We start from the raw sequence: 19467 nt of genomic DNA, 5'->3' as shown, positions 1-19467 counted from the left end.
ATCCTGCAATAAATATATTGAATAGCTTCGAAGTTGGGTTTGAGACTTAGATTTGTCATTGTTTATCTTAAGAATTTGAGATTTAAAAATTCTCATTTGTTATCTCAATTTTTGTTAAGGGTTTCTAAGGATTTGTAAGGAAGTCACACCTTTATAAAATCAGGCATATAGAAAAATGAGGCGTTAAGAAATTTGGATATTTTAAACTTTGTTTAAAGTAAAAACTTTGGATTTATTTAGGGGACTGGATGAAGGTGTTTCTTGTACGTCAATTTATGAAAAGCATAGTGCAGGACTGACAAAGGGGATGCATGCCTACAGGTAATTTTTATCCAACTAAAGTTAGATCTTCTCAAAATTCCTAAAAGCAGTAGTATACATAGTCAACCCTTTACCATATAGTTGTACATATTAACAGATACTTAAATATTACAGACATAGTAGTTGAGAATTTATTGATGTTTTATTTGGGTAAGACTGTCTTAGTTTAAGAATTATAAAAATGTGCAAGCTGATATTTTGAAGTTGGTATCCCTGAAATTATACCATATTTCATCAGTTCCCAGGTGCACGTTTTTCCACCTTTTAACGTCTCTGAGATTGGGATGTGTCATAGAGTTGGTGAAGTGTCGTTCTTGATAGCATTTTTATCTTTCTTGATCATATAATAATGGTATGCCTTACAATTGATAGCACCTTAGATTTTCTGAAATACAAGCATGAGTTCAAATTCACCGTAATGAAAGATTGTAAATTGGGAGACATAATCTCCTTCATTGTGTTATTCCTTGTTAAATCATAAAAATACACCAGTGTATTGCATATGTTAAAGATAACTGCCACTTTGAAATTCAATAAGAAATTTTCTTATAGTTCTGTAACATGTTCTTTCAAAGGGGTAGAACATAAAATTCACTCATTTAGACTTACATTTCATAAAAGTCTAGAATTACTCTATCATATAGAAAATACTATTGTAACATAAGGAATTAAGTGGAAACATTTAAACTTTAAAAGCATTTTCTTTTAAAGTCAAATGTACAATGTTTTGAACTAAACACTGTTAGTGCAATATTAAAAAAAATAAGATCCCTCAAATTTATTTGGCTTCTTGCAAAAAATAATTGTAATTCAAAATTGTTAAGATCTAGTGTGTTCAAGGATGCAAAAGAGAACCTTTTGCTCACATGGTATTATAGACTAGTGGGAAAGATACTTGTCACACATAAAGATGTGAGACAAAATGAAGTTAAGTGCTACCAGTATAGGTATCTACTATTGACTTCTTTGTTTTAAATTCTGTAGGTAGAGAGTTTGAATTATAGAAGACAGGTGTTTGGAGACATGAATAAGAACAGTCTGTGGTTTAAGCCTTACCTAATACAATGCCTTTCGTAAATTATACTATTATGATATAATGTAATACTATTAATGTATTTTCCTGTTATAGAAAACTGCTTTATGGAGTAAATGAAATTGCTGTAAAAGTGCCTTCTGTTTTTAAGCTTCTAATTAAAGAGGTAAGACTATTGATTGTATATAACTTAACAGTCATGATCAATGGATGTGTCAATTTGGAATGAGTCGTGATTAAAATAGTCTTGGTTTTCTTTTTCCTAACCTCTTTTTGCATATTTTTACTTGGAAGGTAAAGACGGAAGACATTTACTCTGGTAGAGAAAGAATCTGGGGCATGTATTCTTAAAATTTTGTCTAGTTTTGCTTTTATTACCTGTTGAATGTCTAGCAGAGTTAGGCTCACCAATCTTCATTCTGGTTTTTGGCTAAAGCTCAAGAATTAGTTGTATTAGGTGAACACTTTTAGGAGCAGAAGTAAGATTGGTTTTCATCAGTTCCTGGGAGTGGCCATGTAATGTTGCTTATGAGCATAGCACAGTGTAGTGATTAGGAATTGGAAGACCTGATTTTAACGTAGTTCCATCAGTAACTAGCTCTGATCTTTAGTACATTCTCTCTGTTGCTCCTTTACCTATAAACTTGGAATAAGTTTTTTCCAATTATCTCATTTGGTTTTGAGGTAAAATGAGACTATATATGAAAGTGCTTTGAAAAGTACAGAAGCATCAATTTGAAGACATTGGGTGGGGGGTGTTTAATGAAATTGATAAAATACCATGACATTTGGGTGGATGAAGTTCATTGCCAAGGTCTCCCTTTATCTCTTTTTCATTCAGGATTTAATACTTAGTTATTATCTTAGAGAAAGCAAAGTAACATAACCCATTAACTCGTATTTGTCTTTCCTTTGGCCTCCAGTTAACTTTTGATATATAAGTAAATTTGTTTTGAGTTTATAGTAAGCAAACATTTTTCAATTTCGTTAAAAGTTTTGTATTCTATTAGCCCAGAGCATAGTAATTGGAAATAAATGTACTTTATTGCCAAAGCAGATTGCAGAACGGCTAAAATCATACACTTACTAGCCTTTTCTAGCTGAATCTATATTTGGATGGTATGAATCTAAATGGATGCCAGTAATTTAAATTAACCTTATTTAGCCAAATTCTAGTAGTTTAATGATAATAAGAGTATGATGGCATATTGCCCTACCTTTTTTTTTTTTTTGAGACGGAGTCTCGCTCTGTCTCCCAGGCTGCAGTGGCGCGATCTCGGCTCACTGCAAGCTCTGCCTCCCGGGTTCAAGCCATTCTCCTGCTTCGGCCTCCTGAGTAGCTGGGACTACAGGTGCCTGCCACCATGCCCAGCTAACTTTTTTGTATTTTTTAGTAGAGACAGGGTTTCACCGTGTTAGCCAGGATGTTTTGATCTCCTGACCTCATGATCCGCCCGCCTTGGCCTCCCAAAGTGCTGGGATTACAGGCGTGAGCCACCGCGCCCGGCCTGCCTTACTTTTTAGGGAAGTACATTTTGCCGTAGAATACTATGGAGCTTATCTTGTACATATTTGTATCTTTTTGGTTGTCAAATGAAAAGGTGGACAATCTGTATGGTCATTAATACCTCATTCAGTTTGACTTTAAAATCTTGTTTTTTAGGTTCTCAACCCATTTTACATTTTCCAGCTGTTCAGTGTTATACTGTGGAGCACTGATGAATACTATTACTATGCTCTAGCTATTGTGGTTATGTCCATAGTATCAATCGTAAGCTCACTATATTCCATTAGAAAGGTAAGTTCAAATTTATTATGGGTTTCACAACTGTATTTGTATTTTGTAGTAACATCTAACGTGTGTAGAATAGTACTCAGCACAAAGTAAATTCTCAATGCAGTCATTATTTTAGTTGCATGAATATATGCTCCTTCTCCCCTCCCTTTTTTGTTTGTTTTGCTGGTTGGGAGGTTGGGGATGGCAGGTGCTTTTTAGAGTCAAGACTCTACCACTTGACTGTCTAGAGGCCATAGGGATCTGTAGTTGCTGATCACAGACTGGAATACTGGAAGGTACTGTTTTCAGGGCTATCCTGTTAAAGTGCTTCTTGTTTTGTCTTGAACTAAAACAATGAATACTCTGAATTTCTGACTCGACATCTTATAAAGATGGAGTGATATGCATTTATTGAATTAACTTATTTTTTTAGCACTCTGGCTTTTTTCCTGAGGAGTGGGTTCATATTGGCTAGTTTCTAACTTCTTTTTCCTCTTTCAGCAATATGTTATGTTGCATGACATGGTGGCAACTCATAGTACCGTAAGAGTTTCAGTTTGTAGAGTAAATGAAGGTAAGTAATTGAATGTTGGAAGAATAAATCAAAAAAGATACCTGTTAGGCATAATGTGTGAAGTAAGCCCAAAGTGTAATACATATACATTCTTTGATTGATTGATTGATTGAGTCAGTGTCTCTGTCACTTAGGCTGGAATGCAAAGGCACAATCTCAGCTTACTGCAGCCTTGACCTCCCAGACTCAAGTAATCCTCCCACTTTAGGCTCCCGAGTAGCTGGGACTACAGGTGCATGCCACCATGCCCAGCTAATTTTTGTATTTTTTTTTTTTTTTTTTTAGAGACAGGGTTTTGCCATGTTGCCCAGTCTGGTCTCAGACTTCTGGGCTGAAGTGATCTGCCCACCTGGGCCTCCCAAAGTGTTGGGATTACAGGTTTGAGCCACTGCACTGTGCACCCGGCCTTTTTTTTTTTTTTTTTTTTTTTTTAAAGTCGATGTGGTCTCACTGTTGCACAGGCCTGAGTGCAGTGGCTCAACTTACCCTCCTGTCTCAGCCTCCCAAGTAGGTGGGACTACAGGCTTGTGCCACCATTCCTGGCTAATTTTTTTTCTTTTTTTGAAGAGGCGAGGTCTCACTGTGTTACCCATGCTGGTCTTGAATTCCTGGGCTCAAGAGATCCTCCTGCCTCAGTCTCCCACAGTCTTGAGATTACAGGCTTGAGCCATTCTGCCTCGCACATACATTCATTTTTTTAAGAACTAAAAGTATACATTTCAGTTCCTGAGTTTGTATCAAATTCATTTATTTATATAAAATTGTATTTTTCTTCTATGCAGCAGGCACTATGCTAGGCTCTGGGGATTCGGTGTAGAGATAACACTAGTAGCAGTAACAATACGGTGTGACAAATGCTATGATAAGGAGAAGTCACAGCCAACTTATGTATTAGGGGAGCTCATTTACTGTAGGTATCAGGGATGACTTCTTTGATTAAGTGCTTGTAAGTGGTGACTGTTTGAATTAGCCAAATGAGAGGTAGGTGAGAAGTTGATAAAGGGAGGCTGAGAGAAGGAGAGAAGAGGGTTCTAAATACCCAAAGGCCTAGAAATTAGAGATTGTGTGGACATTATAAGAACTGAAAGAAGAAATTTAGTATGACAAATGCAGCAACTATAAATGATGGATAGCTCTCTGAAGCATGTTAGGAATTTGGGCTCAGTCCAAAAGACAGTGGAAAGCCATTGAAGGCTATTATTATTAATTTATTTTATTTTATTTTATTTTTTCGATAGAGTCTCCTTCCCAGGCTGGAGTGCAGTGGCAATCTTGGCTCACTGCAACCTCCGCCTCCCAGGTTCAAGGAATTCTTGTGCCTCAGCCTCCTGAGTAGCCGGGATTAGAGGCATGTGCCACCACGCCCAGCCAGTTTTTTGTATTTTTAGTAGAAACAGGGTGTTACCATGTTGGCCAGGCTGGTCTCTAACTCTGGGTCTGAAGTGATCCACCCGCCTTGGCCTTCCAAAGTGCTGGGATTACAGGCGTACGCACCATCACACCCAGCTAATTTTTGTGTTTTTAGTAGAAACAGTGTCAACCTTGTTGGCCAGGCTGGTCTGGTACTCCTGGCCTCAAGTGATCTGCCCGCCTTGGCCTCCCAGAGTGCTGGGATTACAGGCATGAGCCACCATGCATAGCCACCATTGAAGGGTTTTAAGCAGAGGAGTGATAAAATACTTGCCCTTTGGAAAAAAATCATTCTGGCGTCCACATTCAGACTGGTTTAGAGGAGAGTAATACTGAAGGCATGCCCCCCCGAATCAAGGTAGCAATTGCGGAGATGAAAAGAAATGAGTTCAAAAGATACTTAAATGTGACCATTGAACAGGATTTGACTCATTGGATATGAGGCCATGGAGCAGTGTCTGGCTAGGTGGATGGATGTTGGTGCTGTTTAGTTAAATAGGAAACTCTGGAAGAGAAGCAGGCTTGCAAGAAGGGTAATATTTTGGACATGTAACTTGTCTGGCAAGATGTTGAAGAGGTAAAGGAGGCAGCACAGCATCATGGGCCTTGGAGGCAGAAGCCGCTTTGATTTACTCAGAACACCAAATCAGTCTCCATTTTCTTGACTCAGGCTACACCCAAGAGATTGCTTCCTTCCCTTTGCTTCCTGGCCACTTGCTACTCTAGCTGGGAAGATCTGCCTCCCTTAGCTGAAGTCTAAGATGTGTAGCTTACTGATGCCTCTCCTCTTCTTGTTCTGCTGTTGCTGAAGATAATGGGGATGCCAGGGCAGACGTACCATTCAACTTGAATCTTCCTTACCCACTTTGTATAGTCTTACATATCATTGATAGCTTGTTTTCTGGTACGCCTAAAAGGAGTAGAACTTCAAGTGGTATTCAAAAGCTTTAAGAAAAGTCAAATTTTTACTTTTTTCTTCCCATCTGAGGAATGGATTTATTTTCTTTTTAAAGAAATCCAAATTTTTAAAAGAAGGGATCTTATTTTTAAAACGAAGATCGATAATATCTACTATGTACTAAATGTCATTCTTTAAAAGTTGTTCCCTCATAATTTAGTAAATTACTTCCTTTTTTAAAAAAAGGAAAGAAAGAGTGTTTGTCTTACAGGCTAACATCACAAACAATAAGTTTCTTCTCATCCATCTCCATTTATAAACTAGTGTGACTGTCTTCTGAGCACAGTATTAAACCTGGACAGGGAGAGGGAGGGTGTTAGAGAATGAGAGGAAAAGAGAGAGAATACCTACATATAAGGTGACCCTAAAGAAAAGCCTTTCACCCTTCGGAAGATCTTTTCATTTTCATTTTTCTTTTTTTCAAACACCAACTTGTACCAGAGGGAAGATCTTTTTTTAAAAGTGTTTCACTAAAATTTGTAAGGAAATAATGAGCTAGATAAAATATTACAGTGTTTAATTTATTTAATGAATTTACTCATATTTAAAATAATATCTAAAAAGAGTAATTCAGGAATATTGAGGCAATGAGACTTGAAGGTTATAAATAGTGGCAGTGAGAAAAGGAATATTATAGATACGCTGTTGAAAAGAAAAGATGCTAAGTTTTCTAGTGCTTCCTTCTGTTTCCAAGGGATTATAGAAATCGGAGTTTGTTTGACCTGTTTCACAGGCATCTCCTTGGTGGACTCATTGTGTCTCTCCCTTAGGCTAATTAATAGTCACCATTTATCATGGACGGTTATCATGAGTGTTGAAGCACGCTTAACCTGCTTCGTCAGAGGGTACTTGGCATCACCGGTGCACAGCTGGTGTCCTAGCAGGAGACTAACTAGCTGACACACCGTGCTTTGTTAGCCTAATAATCTTATTTGTTAAAACTTGCCATTTGTTGGATTTTTCTATTTTACCCCATTATAAACTTCTTATTGAGATCAGATGACTTCTGAATAGTATTTGCTGTATTTTTCCAAGGTAAAGAATATCTTTTTCAGATTTTTCTTTCTTTCTTTAATTTCAGAAATAGAAGAAATCTTTTCTACCGACCTTGTGCCAGGAGATGTCATGGTCATTCCATTAAATGGGACAATAATGCCTTGTGATGCTGTGCTTATTAATGGTACCTGCATTGTAAACGAAAGCATGTTAACAGGTAAGCTAAATGAGTAAATATCAACATGAGTTGTTCATGATATATCATGACTAAGTTACTGATTAAGCCTTTTCAAAATTAGCTATGCCATTTGTACCTTTACTCATGAATATGTTGGATATTGGAGATTTAAAATTCTGAGTAGACCGAATTCTGCATTATACTCAGCTGTAATACTAGATACTGTGCTATAGTGTTGGTCACATCTCTTGACCTCACTCTGGCTACTCTTTGGACCTTAGGAAATGGTTTATGGTTAGGGAAGTGGAAAGGCGGCCTTTTCCCACAGAAAATGTGGCATACAGTATTTGGTTCCCCATTTGATGTGTAAAAAGTGGGAATAAAGAAAGATTTTATATTTTTCTTGAACTGAGGAGATACAGGCTTTAAAATGACTTCCCTTTGGAAATTCACAATCTTGAGGTAGAGCTTGATTTTTTTTTTTTTTTTTGTTTGTTTGTTTTGAGACAGAGCCTTGTTCTGTCACCCAGGATGGAGAGCAGTGGTGCCATCTTGGCTCACTGCAGCCTCCGCTCCCAGGTTCAAGCAGCTCTTATGCCTCAGCCTCCCGAGTAGCTGGGACTACAGGTGTGTGCCACCATGCATGGCTAATTTTTGCATTCTTAGTAGAGACGGCTTCACCACGTTGGCCAGGCTGGTCGTGAACTCCTGTCCTCAAGTGATCCATCCACCTTGGCCTCCCAAAGTGTTGGGATTACAGGCGTGAGCCACTGTGCCTGTCCAATATCTTATTTTAATCGTGTGAATTTTTTTTTTAATTGTCCTAGTCGATCTGGCTAGAAAATGATTTATACGTAATACATTTTGAAACTGTTAAGAGTCGTGTCTTAAAACACACAAACACATATCTCGTATCTTAAAACACACAAACAAATACATATCTGACACACATGCCTTCTTTGAAGTAAGAAATGTGAATGCTACAGAGAATTAATTTTAAAAAGAATTTGGCTGTTTGTGGTTGTTTGAGAGAACCACCACATTACTCATTTTCACATCTCTTTTTTGCCCAGCTGTCTTTTCTGTTCTCTGTGTGTGTGTGTGTGTGTGTGTAGGGGTGGATCGGGGTAGGCCCTCACATCTCTTTTGTACAGTGCTTTCCACTGTTACCATTAGTTCTTAGAGGTGCAGGGACTATAGCAACTACTTAATCTTTTTTGAAATTATTTGAAACTGAACAATGCAACTGTTTCTAAATATAAACAAATATTACCTTTGAGCCACAAATCACTTTCTGGAATTATTGTGGGAGATAATATTTGATACTTCTATGTGAGGAAATTGGTAGACAAAAAATTAAGCCATGTTGTCCACATATACAACTCTCAGTGATTATTGTAAACAGTACGGTAGCATTTAAAATATTTAACAATTTAATATTTTTTGGTGTTCGATACTGATTCCTGTGCTTTCGTTTAATAATTTGTAAACTGTTTTTGTTGTTGTTTTTTAAAGGAGAAAGTGTTCCAGTGACAAAGACTAATTTGCCAAATCCTTCAGTGGATGTGAAAGGAATAGGAGATGAATTATATAATCCAGAAACACATAAACGACATACTTTGTTTTGTGGGACAACTGTTATTCAGACTCGTTTCTACACTGGAGAACTCGTCAAAGCCATAGTTGTTAGAACAGGTAGGAAACATCTTAATTAATCTCTTTTTGCATGTTTCAGCATATTTGATACCTACTCAATGTTTAAAAAGAGATTCTGGGCTGGGTGCTGCGGCTAACGCCTGTAATCCCAGCACTTTGGGAAGCCGAGGTGGGCGGATCATGAGGTCAGGAGATTGAGACCATCCTGGCTAACATGGTGAAACCCCGTCTCTACCAAAATTACAAAAAAATTAGCCGGGCCTGGTGGAGGGCGCCTGCAGTCCCAGCTACTCAGGAGGCTGAGGCAGGAGAATGGCGTGAACCCGGGAGGTGGAGCTTGCAGTGAGTCGAGATCACACCACTGTACTCCAGCCTGGGCGACAGAGCGAGACTCTGTCTCAAAAAAAAAAAAAGAGAGATTCTGTTTTGGGAGATAATTCTCATTTTCTTATAAAAATATCAATAATTGTCTTCTTTTTTTGAAAGGATTTAGTACTTCCAAAGGACAGCTTGTTCGTTCCATATTGTATCCCAAACCAACTGATTTTAAACTCTACAGAGATGCCTACTTGTTTCTACTATGTCTTGTGGCAGTTGCTGGCATTGGGTTTATCTACACTATTATTAATAGCATTTTAAATGAGGTATGTATGTGGGACTCTTAATAGGGTTTGAACCTCAATTATTTATCATATGCAGCTATTGAGGATTTGAAATGTGGCTAGTGAGAATGAGGAACTAAAATTTTAAGCTAATTTAATTTTAATTAATTTAATGCTAACAAAGTCATGAGACTAGTAGCTATGATATTAGAAAGCCCAGCTATAGAACATTTCCATTGTAAAGGATACTTCTTTTGGGTGCCTCTGGTTTAGATGGTCTTTTACTTGGTCTTGTGACTTTAAAAAAAAAAAAACAGGAAAACCCCCCCCCCCCACATAATCACCAAAAGCTTTATTTTCTCTTTTTTACCTCTGAGATGTAATATACAGTGTTAAAATGATTTGTGGTTAGTTAATTGAAGGCGCCGCTTGTCAGAAGTGGAGAGTGGCACAGTAAGGTGTGTGCATGCTGAGTCAATATCTGATAATGATTGTTGACCGGCTTTGAAGTGTGTCATGTGTGAAGTATGTAGCGCCTTGAAAATGAGATAAGTTTCTTTTGAAAGTAGCTGTCATTCTATAATCCATTGAGCTTTTTTATTTTGCAGAAATATCTGAAGAAAAAATTATATATGGTTAATAGATATGTATATACACACACATACATAAAATTGAAATATACAATTGAAATTGGCTTACAGATTTTCACTAAAGAAATACCCATATTAAATCCGTAAATAATACTGGGGATTTGACATTTATTTTTGTGTTAATTGTAGGTACAAGTTGGGGTCATAATTATCGAGTCTCTTGATATTATCACAATTACTGTGCCCCCTGCACTTCCTGCTGCAATGACTGCTGGTATTGTGTATGCTCAGAGAAGACTGAAAAAAATCGGTATTTTCTGTATCAGTCCTCAAAGAATAAATATTTGTGGACAGCTCAATCTTGTTTGCTTTGACAAGGTGGGTTCAGTTTCATAGTTACTTTCAAAGGTTACTTTGTAGCGTTTAAATATTTAGATCAATGTTTTTTTATTTTCTTTGTCAACAAATTTGGACACATTCTGTCATGTTCCTCTAATTTTCCTTTTCCTCCACTTATTTGGTATATGCATCATTTTTCTATACCATAAGTTCTCACTTAACATTACTGATAGGTTCTTGGAAACTGCAACTTTAAATGAAATGAAACCAGTTTTACCATAGGCTAATTGATACAAATGAGATTTAAGTTCCTATGCCATATTTTGGTCACAAAAACTCACCAAACTTCTAAATAAAGATCTAAAACACTTCTGATATTAATCATTGAAATAAATATGAGCTATACATTCATTTAAGAAAGAAATAAAAACAAGTAAGGTAATTATTTACCCAGTTGTTTTATTTCAGGCTCCTGGGTAGTGGGAGCGTATCTCAGCAACTGGCAGAACGAGGCAGGAACCAGCCCTAGACAGGATGCCATCGTATCGCAGGGTGTACTCACACTCGGGCAGACTGGGACCATTTAAATGTGCTGGTTCACTTAACTTGCGTAGCTTTGAATGTGGGAGGAAACCGAAGTACCTGGAGTGAAACCCATGCAGACAGGGAGAGAACATGCAAACTCCATGTAGATAGTGGTCGCGGCTGGGCCTCAGCTCTCCCCACCACTGGCCCCCATCATGTTATAAAAAAAGACGGACAAAACAATCGTATTTGAGGACATGCTATATTTCTTATTTTCTCAATTTTTAATACTTTGGATATTGCTTATTTGCTCAAAGCTTTAGTTAACTCCAGAATTAGGCCTAGTAGTATTAATAGTAGTAGCAGTAAAGATTACGTGACCTTTAATTTTTTAGACAGTAATTCTTATTTAACACAATAGGCTCCATACATATATATTTATTATGATTTTATTGCTTGTAAGTGTGTATGTTTAGTGTTTGCTGTATGATTTTATTGAATATGTTTCAGAATTATGAAGGTCACTGATTTTATGTGAAAATGACAAATTATGTACCTGTGTGAAGTATATCTTGCCTCTTAGAAAGGTTTCTCCTTTCCTGAGCTGGAATTTTCTTTAAAGTTTTCTGAGAATTAAACTTTGACCAAAAAACCTTCTATCAAACTTTTCTGGGTAACTGATGTGATACAAATTTGATTTTTGTGCATTTCATTATTACAGAAAAAAATGGGAAACATGTTCTGTTAGAAAAAAATATGTCACATACTGCCACAATTATTTCATATTTATCAGTTCAAAAAATTTCACTTATGCTTGTCTTTTTTGGAAACTTTCCTAAAAGTTTTAAGACAAAAGTGGAGAAAAGATGTGTGTATAATAAACACTCATTTACTCATTACCCAGCTTTATCAGTTATCAACACATTGTCAGTCTTCTTTTACCTATCCGCTCATTTTGAAGGGGACAGCATCAGACATTATTTCACTCATAACTACCTTAGTATGTGTCTAGAGGATATTTAAAATATCACTATCACATTTAACAGAATTAGCAGTTCTTTAGTTTTTCTAATATCCAGTTGAGATTTCCTCATATCTCAAATTTTTACTAGTCGATTTTTCAGTCGGAATCCAAATAGGGATTACATTGCTTACAATTAACATGTAACAATTGCCTTTACTTACCCCTTATCTCCAATTATTTTGTTGAAGAAACCAGGTCATTTACCTTGTGGATTTGGCCAGTTGCTTCCTCCTGATGTACTTTAACCTGTTCCTCTTGGCCCTCCTTATACAGTAATCCTTCCTTTTTTCCTTTATAGGCATCCTTTATTGATTGATAAGATAGGTTAACTGGTGCATCCTTCCATTGATTTTTTTTTTGATAGTATAAGCACATAAATATATACCCCTCTCTGCCCTTACGTAGAAGATTTGTGATCATTGTTTGCACCCCCTCTCCCACTTTAACCATATGTCCTGGAAGCCATTCTCTGTCAGGGATCTTGCCTGTTTCTTTTTTTAACTCTGTAGAACTCCATTATGTTATATGTAGCATAGTTTCTAATGCTGTGTGGTTGCTTTTTATTTTTATTTTTGGGTTTTTTTTGAGGCATCATCCATACTTTGTGCATGTGTGCTTTTTTGTTTTTTAGACTGGAACTCTAACTGAAGATGGTTTAGATCTTTGGGGGATTCAACGAGTGGAAAATGCACGGTAAATATTAGTTAGACTTGATAGTTTATTAGTTTATTTTTAATATTTTAACATGTGCAACATTCAAACATAAAGGAAGTAATAGACAACTGTGTACCTACACCAGGATTAAACCGTGGACATGTTGCCATATTTGCTTCAGATCGCTTCCTTTAGAATATTAAAATATTATAGAAGTTGCCAAAGTCCCACTGTATCCCTTCCCCAATTCCTACTGCCATTCTGAAATTATTTTTGCATATTTTATATTTTTTCTAAGTATAAATCTATAAATAAGTATCCATGAATGATATACTGTACATATGTTTTGCTGCTTTTTTCCCCTCTCCAAACTTTGTTTTCAAGATTTATCCATGTTGATATGTGCAGATCTAGTTTATTAATTTTAACTGCTCTGTCTTATTCCATTGAATGATTAAACCTTGTCTGTTCTTCTACTAAGGGACAATTCTGTTTTTTCTTCTTTTTTCTCTGCACTGTTGCAAATAGTGCTGGAATTAAAGTTCTTACACGTAAGTCCTTGTAGGCATGTGGCTGAGTTTCAGTAAGCTAGATCCCTGTAAATGGAAAGGCTGGGCCGTAGCATGGGCACGGCTTCAGCTTACTTACGCTTTCTCTCTCAGTGGGTAAAGATCTTTTTACTCCACATTCTTGCCAAACTTAATATTGTCAGCCTTGTAATTTTTGCCAGATGGATGGATATGAGTATTACATTGTGGTTTTTACATTCTTCTCATTTCTTATAAAATTGAGCATCTTTTCACATTTTGGAGGGAGGGTCATTTAGCATTCTTCTGTGTATTGTGTGTTTATATCCTCATTTTTCTGTTGGGAAGTCTATCTTATTTGTTAGAGGTCTTTTTTATTTTCTGGATAGGAATCTTTTTCAATGTTGTGTATTGAAAATTATCCTATTAGTCTCTGGCTCATCTCTTTACTTTTGTTTCTGTTGCTTTTTGAAGCTCAGAAGTTTTACTCCTGTAGTTTTGTTTATGTCTTCCCCCTCCCCCCGTCAAAAGTCTGCTAAAATTTGGTGTATATAGCTTGAGAGACAGTATTGTTTGGCCAATGTAATTTCAAGAGTTGTTGTGGCTTGGAAAATAGTATGTCACATTGTGACCTTTCTTATCCCTAGTAATGCATGTTGCCTTAAATTCTGTTTTGTCTTATAATTATATAGCTCTATACCAGCTTTCTTTTGCCTGATGTTTGCCTAGTGTGTGTTTTGCCACTTGTTTACTTTTCAGTCTTTCTGTGCCATGATGTGCACATTTATTCAGATATATTAGAAATTATTTCTACCATTGCTCCCCCAATTTACATACACATTTTCACATTCTCATTTTTTCTCTCATTTTCTCACTTTATGCATCCCAATCTTATACTGCTTGTTCTTACATTATCAATATTTATACTTAAAGTTCATGGGTGTTAATACTGCCTTTTAACCACTCCCCTGCCCCCCAAAACAAACCTATGGACTGTAAGATACTTTTGGTTATTCTCCTCCCTTCCTATATGTATTTGTTGCATAATAGTTTCTGATTATTATTTTGGTCTTATACAGTCTGCATGCTTAGATTTACCTAGGTGTACAAATACCTTAACCATTGCATCTTGTGTAAATTGCCATCTTCTGTAACTACATTCATTTGCTTTGTTTCACTGTCACTCTTTTTTTTTTTAAGTGAAAGCAAATTTATTAAGAAAGTAAAGGAATAAAGAATGGTTCCTCCATAGGCAGAGCAGCCCACTGTCACTTGGGTGGTAGTGTAACTATACAGATTTCTAGGTTCGACATTTGTGTTCTCTCAATACTATGAAGCTGTTATTTCATTTCTCTTAATACCTTTTGTTAATTGGTACTGATAAATCTTAGTCTCTTTAGTAATCTTTTTTCTCTCTGGTTGCTTGAAGAATATTTCTTCACCCTTAATTTCTGCAGATTCACTGTGATCTTTTTATTTGTGTGTACAGGATTCATGATGCTTCTTGATTTCATGCTTTCATGTTTTTCATAAATTCTGGAAAATTTTCAGGCCTTTTTTACTTCCATTATGGCCTTTTCCTTGTGTTTTGTTTTCTCTCCTTCTGGGAATCCTAACCATGTGTTGGACAACACATGGTTTACTTGGTTCTTTCCAAGTCTGCTCCCACCCCTACTCTCGCATCTACAGTGTCTTACTCTTTCTGTGTCTAATTTTAAAATGCCCTTTTTGCATTCTTTCAGATTTGCCATTCTGTTATCTTAAACTTACGGGATTCTTTATTTTTTTATTTTAAACATAGGAATTGGTATGGGTGTCTCGCTATATTTCCCAGGCTGGTTTTGAACTCCTGGCCTCAAATGATCCTCCTGCCTCAGCCTCCCAAAATGCCGGGATGACAGGCATCAGCCACTGCCCCTGGCCAAATTTATAGGATTCTAATTCTGTCTTTGTTATGTCTGTTGACACTCTTGGTGAATTGTTTGCTAGCGCATCTTTAAATTATGGACTCATTCTTAACAGAATTTTCTTTGAGCTCCCCTCTGGAGAAGTTCTGACTTTGCTTGGCTAAGAGCCCCAGTGGTAATCAACGGTGTCATAACAGGCTTTAACTGACCTCCTGTGTTTCAATCCTTGCTCTGCTACTTATGGACGGTGTAACCTGGGACAAGTCACTTAATCACCCTGCTTCAGTTTTCTCATCTATAATGGGGGTAATAAAACACCTTTTCTATGGTGTGAGGATAATGGGCCAATAAATTTAAAGTTCTTAGAATAATGCCTGGTGCATAGTAAATATTATGCAGATATTAGCTATTTTCTTGGACTTTGGGTGAGGAAAAAGACAAGCTTATTCATAATTAATGCCTTTAGGTCTGTGGATGAATTTTTTCTCATCTGCCCTTTTCCCAAGGGCGTGTAGCTCTTCAAGAGTACTGGCTTTCCTGAGTCAGAGGGATCCTTTCAGTACCAGCTTCCCCCTTTGCATGGGGCCAGACTTTGTTTCCTGTCCTTTTGTGGGTATTAAATCCCAAGTTCTTAGTTTACTGAGCTGGCCTCCTCCCTTCATCCCCCCAGCAGCCATAGCATCAGCTCAAGTTCACACCCCTCTGGTTTTCTTTTCCCTGTATTTCTGACACTTGACAGTTTCTCTTTCTTAGGAGCTCAGATTGGGATTTAAAAGATTTTTTTTTAAAATTACAAAACCAGAAAAGCCCTGTTAGAATATTATCTTGAATCTTAGAATTTATGAAGCTAATTCAGTGTGTCTTCTGCTTAGATTTCTTTCACCAGAAGAAAATGTGTGCAATGAGATGTTGGTAAAATCCCAGTTTGTTGCTTGTATGGCTACTTGTCATTCACTTACAAAAATTGAAGGAGTGCTCTCTGGTGATCCACTTGATCTGAAAATGTTTGAGGCTATTGGATGGGTAAGTCAAATATTTTAAAATACAAATAACTTTAGGAAAATAATAGTTAAAAATTAAATTACCTCATACAAGGATTATTTCTGCTTTTTGTTTTAATGACAGTCTATCTTGTACCCTAAAAGGAGCTATGTAATTTCTAAAGCTACATCACTGGAGAAATATTTTAAAAATCATGCAAAAGTAACTTTTAGTTAACCCATTTAGCACACCTTGAATAGAGGCTGACCAGCTCAGGCCCCTGCTTTGTGTTTAAGGTAAACCAGGGGTCAGCAACTTGGGGAGGGTAGAGCAGAGCCAGTAAGATGATCTCAACTGACACAATTTCTTGGCCACAGGCAAAGGAGTATAAAGTCGTTTGTCTTCATTGCTCTTTTTTACCTGTCTTTTGTTTACTGTGTCCACATACATGCACATGTTTTTGTTTGTTTATAACTTCCTTCTATTTTTGCCATTGGGACTTTTAATTTCTAAGTGCCTGCTTACGTTCTCTGGTTGTTATCATTTTACAGCATTCAGTTCTTCTTTTATAAATACAAAGTCAGTTCATTTTAGAGTTCCCTTCTGGCTTCTGAATTATTTATTTTCTTTGGGGTTACGGTCTCCTCTGGCCCCCACCCCATGCCTGGTGTCTCTCCTTCATGCTCTTGGTTTTCATTGTACATCTGGATGGCACTTTTTTACTCTAAAAATGAAGATCTGATTTGGTAATTCTGCATAGCTGCAGTGAGCTACTTCAAATTTTACCCTTGCCCATATGTATGTTAGTGTCTCTGATCGGGAAGGCTTGTTGGGGGATGGGGGATGGTGCTTGCTCTGTGTCTGGTGGGGTCTTATCGACAGGGGTTCTTAAAGTTTCAAAGGAATAGTTTGAGAGTTAGCCTCTCCGTTGCTTTCCTCACCCATTCTCACCATGCTTGCACATGTGGAGCTCTGTACTCTGGAATCCTCACCCTCATGTCAGCAGCCTTTGCTTTGTCAGACATTCAGTTTATGTCTCTGGAGGAGGACTCCCTGGTTTTTTGTTTGGCTTTCTTTAGCTCAGCTACTCTGGCTGGTAAGTGTTCCTGCCTCACCTGGTATCTTGTGTTTGTTCTGGGCTACTGTTTCGTTCCCGTTTGTATCCATCCATAGGTTTCAGTTTGCCCTTTGTTTCCATATTTGAAATCCCTTCCTTCAGGTTTGTTTTCTGTTTACATTTACAGGATCCTCCCTTCCCTCTTCCCTGCCTCCCCACCTCCCTCCCTCCCTACCCACATTTTGAAAGGGAGAGAGGGAGGAGGTGACTGGATAAGTGCTCCATCTGCCAACTACTGAAAGTCCATGGTAAACACTCTAGAAATTTAATTCTGAAAAGGAGGCCTCACTTCATTTATAGAGAGAATAACAAAAATGGGCTGATTTATCGTTCTTCTCTAAGCTTTTCTCCAACTGAATAGATTTTCAGTAGATTTAGTGTTCAGCGTTGGTGTATCTTCAAAGAAATTAAGAAAATGTGTATAATGGCATATTTCATTGGCCCTGAGTTGCTTTGATGCTTGGTCCCACCAGAGCTTACTTATCAGTGAAATGGTTTCACATAGCCAGTCACAACTGTGACTTGATGTGATTGGTGTCATATGATACAAGATGCAGATGTCATATGATACAAGATGCATCCCATTTTTAGAGATGTTAAGATACGAAAAAAGACGTCTTAGAATTGTACAAAATTGGCTAATTTTTCACAGTTCCCTATTGTTTTCTCATTTATTGATCCCACTAATTATAGTGTGTGTTTAATATAGGTTTTTCTTCGAATGTTTTTCACCAAAAAAGGTTCTTTAAAGTATTAGCTTAACTGGAAGTATTCAAGCTGAGAAACTCTAAACTCATATCTTTGTGCTTTAGCCTGTTCTTGACCCAGCGGTTCTGCTAACCATATCTGAGCTCTATGTACTTTTGAATCCTTTCTTGGTAGCAGAAAGGAATCACTGGATGAGCCTGAAAATTCTGGGGACTACAAGAACCTTTTATCTTCTGCAGAGCTAGTCTCTAAACCCAACAAGTTGTAAGAGTGAAGTGAGATCAGTTTCTATTTCTTTATTCTGCTTCTAACCCTGAATGAAGCAACCCTTCTCCCATGGGTTGCTAGGTATCTAACTCACCATCTTTGTTCATATTTTCTTTTACTTATGTTAGTGATCCAGTAGTGCTCATTTGTTCCTTGGACATACATTTTTTTTAATTATTGAAAATGGCCATAATGTTCTATTTAAAAATGGAACCATGAATTCAGTTTTATGAAGCAGTGCTTGAATGTTGTGTTTTTGTTTTTTTGTCCCTTTTTTTTTCCAGATTCTGGAAGAAGCAACTGAAGAAGAAACAGCACTTCATAATCGAATTATGCCCACAGTGGTTCGTCCTCCCAAACAACTGCTTCCTGAATCTACCCCTGCAGGAAACCAAGAAATGGTGAGAAATCACTTAAAGCTAGATAAAACTGTTGGTGGTTACTTATATTTATTTTTAATTTTTTTCAATTTTTATTTTTTATAGAGACAAGGTCTTGCTATGTTGCCCAGGCTGGTCTCAAACTCCTGGGCTCAAATGATCCCCCCCAACCTTGGCCTCCCCAAGTGCTGGGATTACAGGCGTGAGCCACCACCCCCAGCCTGCTTACTTACATTTAATTCTCATTTTGAAATGTTGCTAGAAGAGGAAGTCACAAGTCCTTTATTTAACTCTTATGCAGAGATAGGAATATTTTAACTGCGTTTATCAGAAACTACACCTCTGTGTTGAGATTTAATTCTCAGTACTATCACTTTTCTTTCCTATTTACTGAGCAGCTTAGTGCCTTGTGATTTACACAGCTGGTGGTTAATCCTCTTAAATTGCATCTGTATTCCTAGAATTTAATAAAAAGTATGTATGAAAGGCTTTACTTTTAGGTGAATTTTTAAATATATTCCCTTTAGTTTATTATTATTATTTTTTAAGTTACCTGAAAATTTTTTCACATGTATAAGTATTACATATCCAAGAAATTTACCAAGATTCTAATAAACACCACTTTATCTTATTTGTATAACTGGTTGGCAAGATTCTGGGTAATTCATTTTCCTTCCTGTTTATATTTGTTCTTTCCAGAGTTTATTATTATTTTTTGAGCCGGAGTCTCGCTCTGTCACCCCGGCTGGAGTGCAGTAGTGAGATCTCAGCTCACTGCAACCTCTGCCTCCTGCGTTCAAGTGATTCTCCTGCCTCAGCCTCCTGAGGAGCTGGTATTACAGGCGCACGCCACCACACCCGGCTAATTTTTGTATTTTTAGTAGAGATGGGGTTTCACCATGTTGATAAGTCTGGTCTCGAACTCCTGCCCTCAAGTGATCCA

General features: G+C 37.2%; 1 protein-coding gene across 8 annotated transcripts in view; it reads left to right on the top strand.

Moving 5' to 3' along the window:
• Nucleotides 1-19467, top strand: part of ATP13A3 (ATPase 13A3) — a 100074-nt gene that overhangs the window by 45922 nt on the left and 34685 nt on the right. For 6 of the 8 annotated variants that reach the window (XM_055110997.2, XM_055110996.2, XM_034957917.3 and 3 more), the window contains 11 exons: nt 241-321; nt 1451-1520; nt 3018-3152; nt 3633-3705; nt 7155-7286; nt 8763-8942; nt 9390-9547; nt 10285-10473; nt 12615-12676; nt 15944-16094; nt 18429-18545. In XM_055110997.2, coding sequence (XP_054966972.1) covers nt 241-321; nt 1451-1520; nt 3018-3152; nt 3633-3705; nt 7155-7286; nt 8763-8942; nt 9390-9547; nt 10285-10473; nt 12615-12676; nt 15944-16094; nt 18429-18545 — 1348 coding nt within the window. The remainder of the gene's footprint in view (nt 1-240; nt 322-1450; nt 1521-3017; nt 3153-3632; nt 3706-7154; nt 7287-8762; nt 8943-9389; nt 9548-10284; nt 10474-12614; nt 12677-15943; nt 16095-18428; nt 18546-19467) is intronic. The other 2 variants (XM_034957920.3, XM_055110998.2) reach the window with 2 other exon arrangements.

Source organism: Pan paniscus, chromosome 2 (assembly GCF_029289425.2).
Source record: "Pan paniscus chromosome 2, NHGRI_mPanPan1-v2.0_pri, whole genome shotgun sequence".
NCBI classification, from domain to species: domain Eukaryota; kingdom Metazoa; phylum Chordata; class Mammalia; order Primates; family Hominidae; genus Pan; species Pan paniscus.
This window is presented reverse-complemented; position numbering and strand designations above follow the sequence as displayed.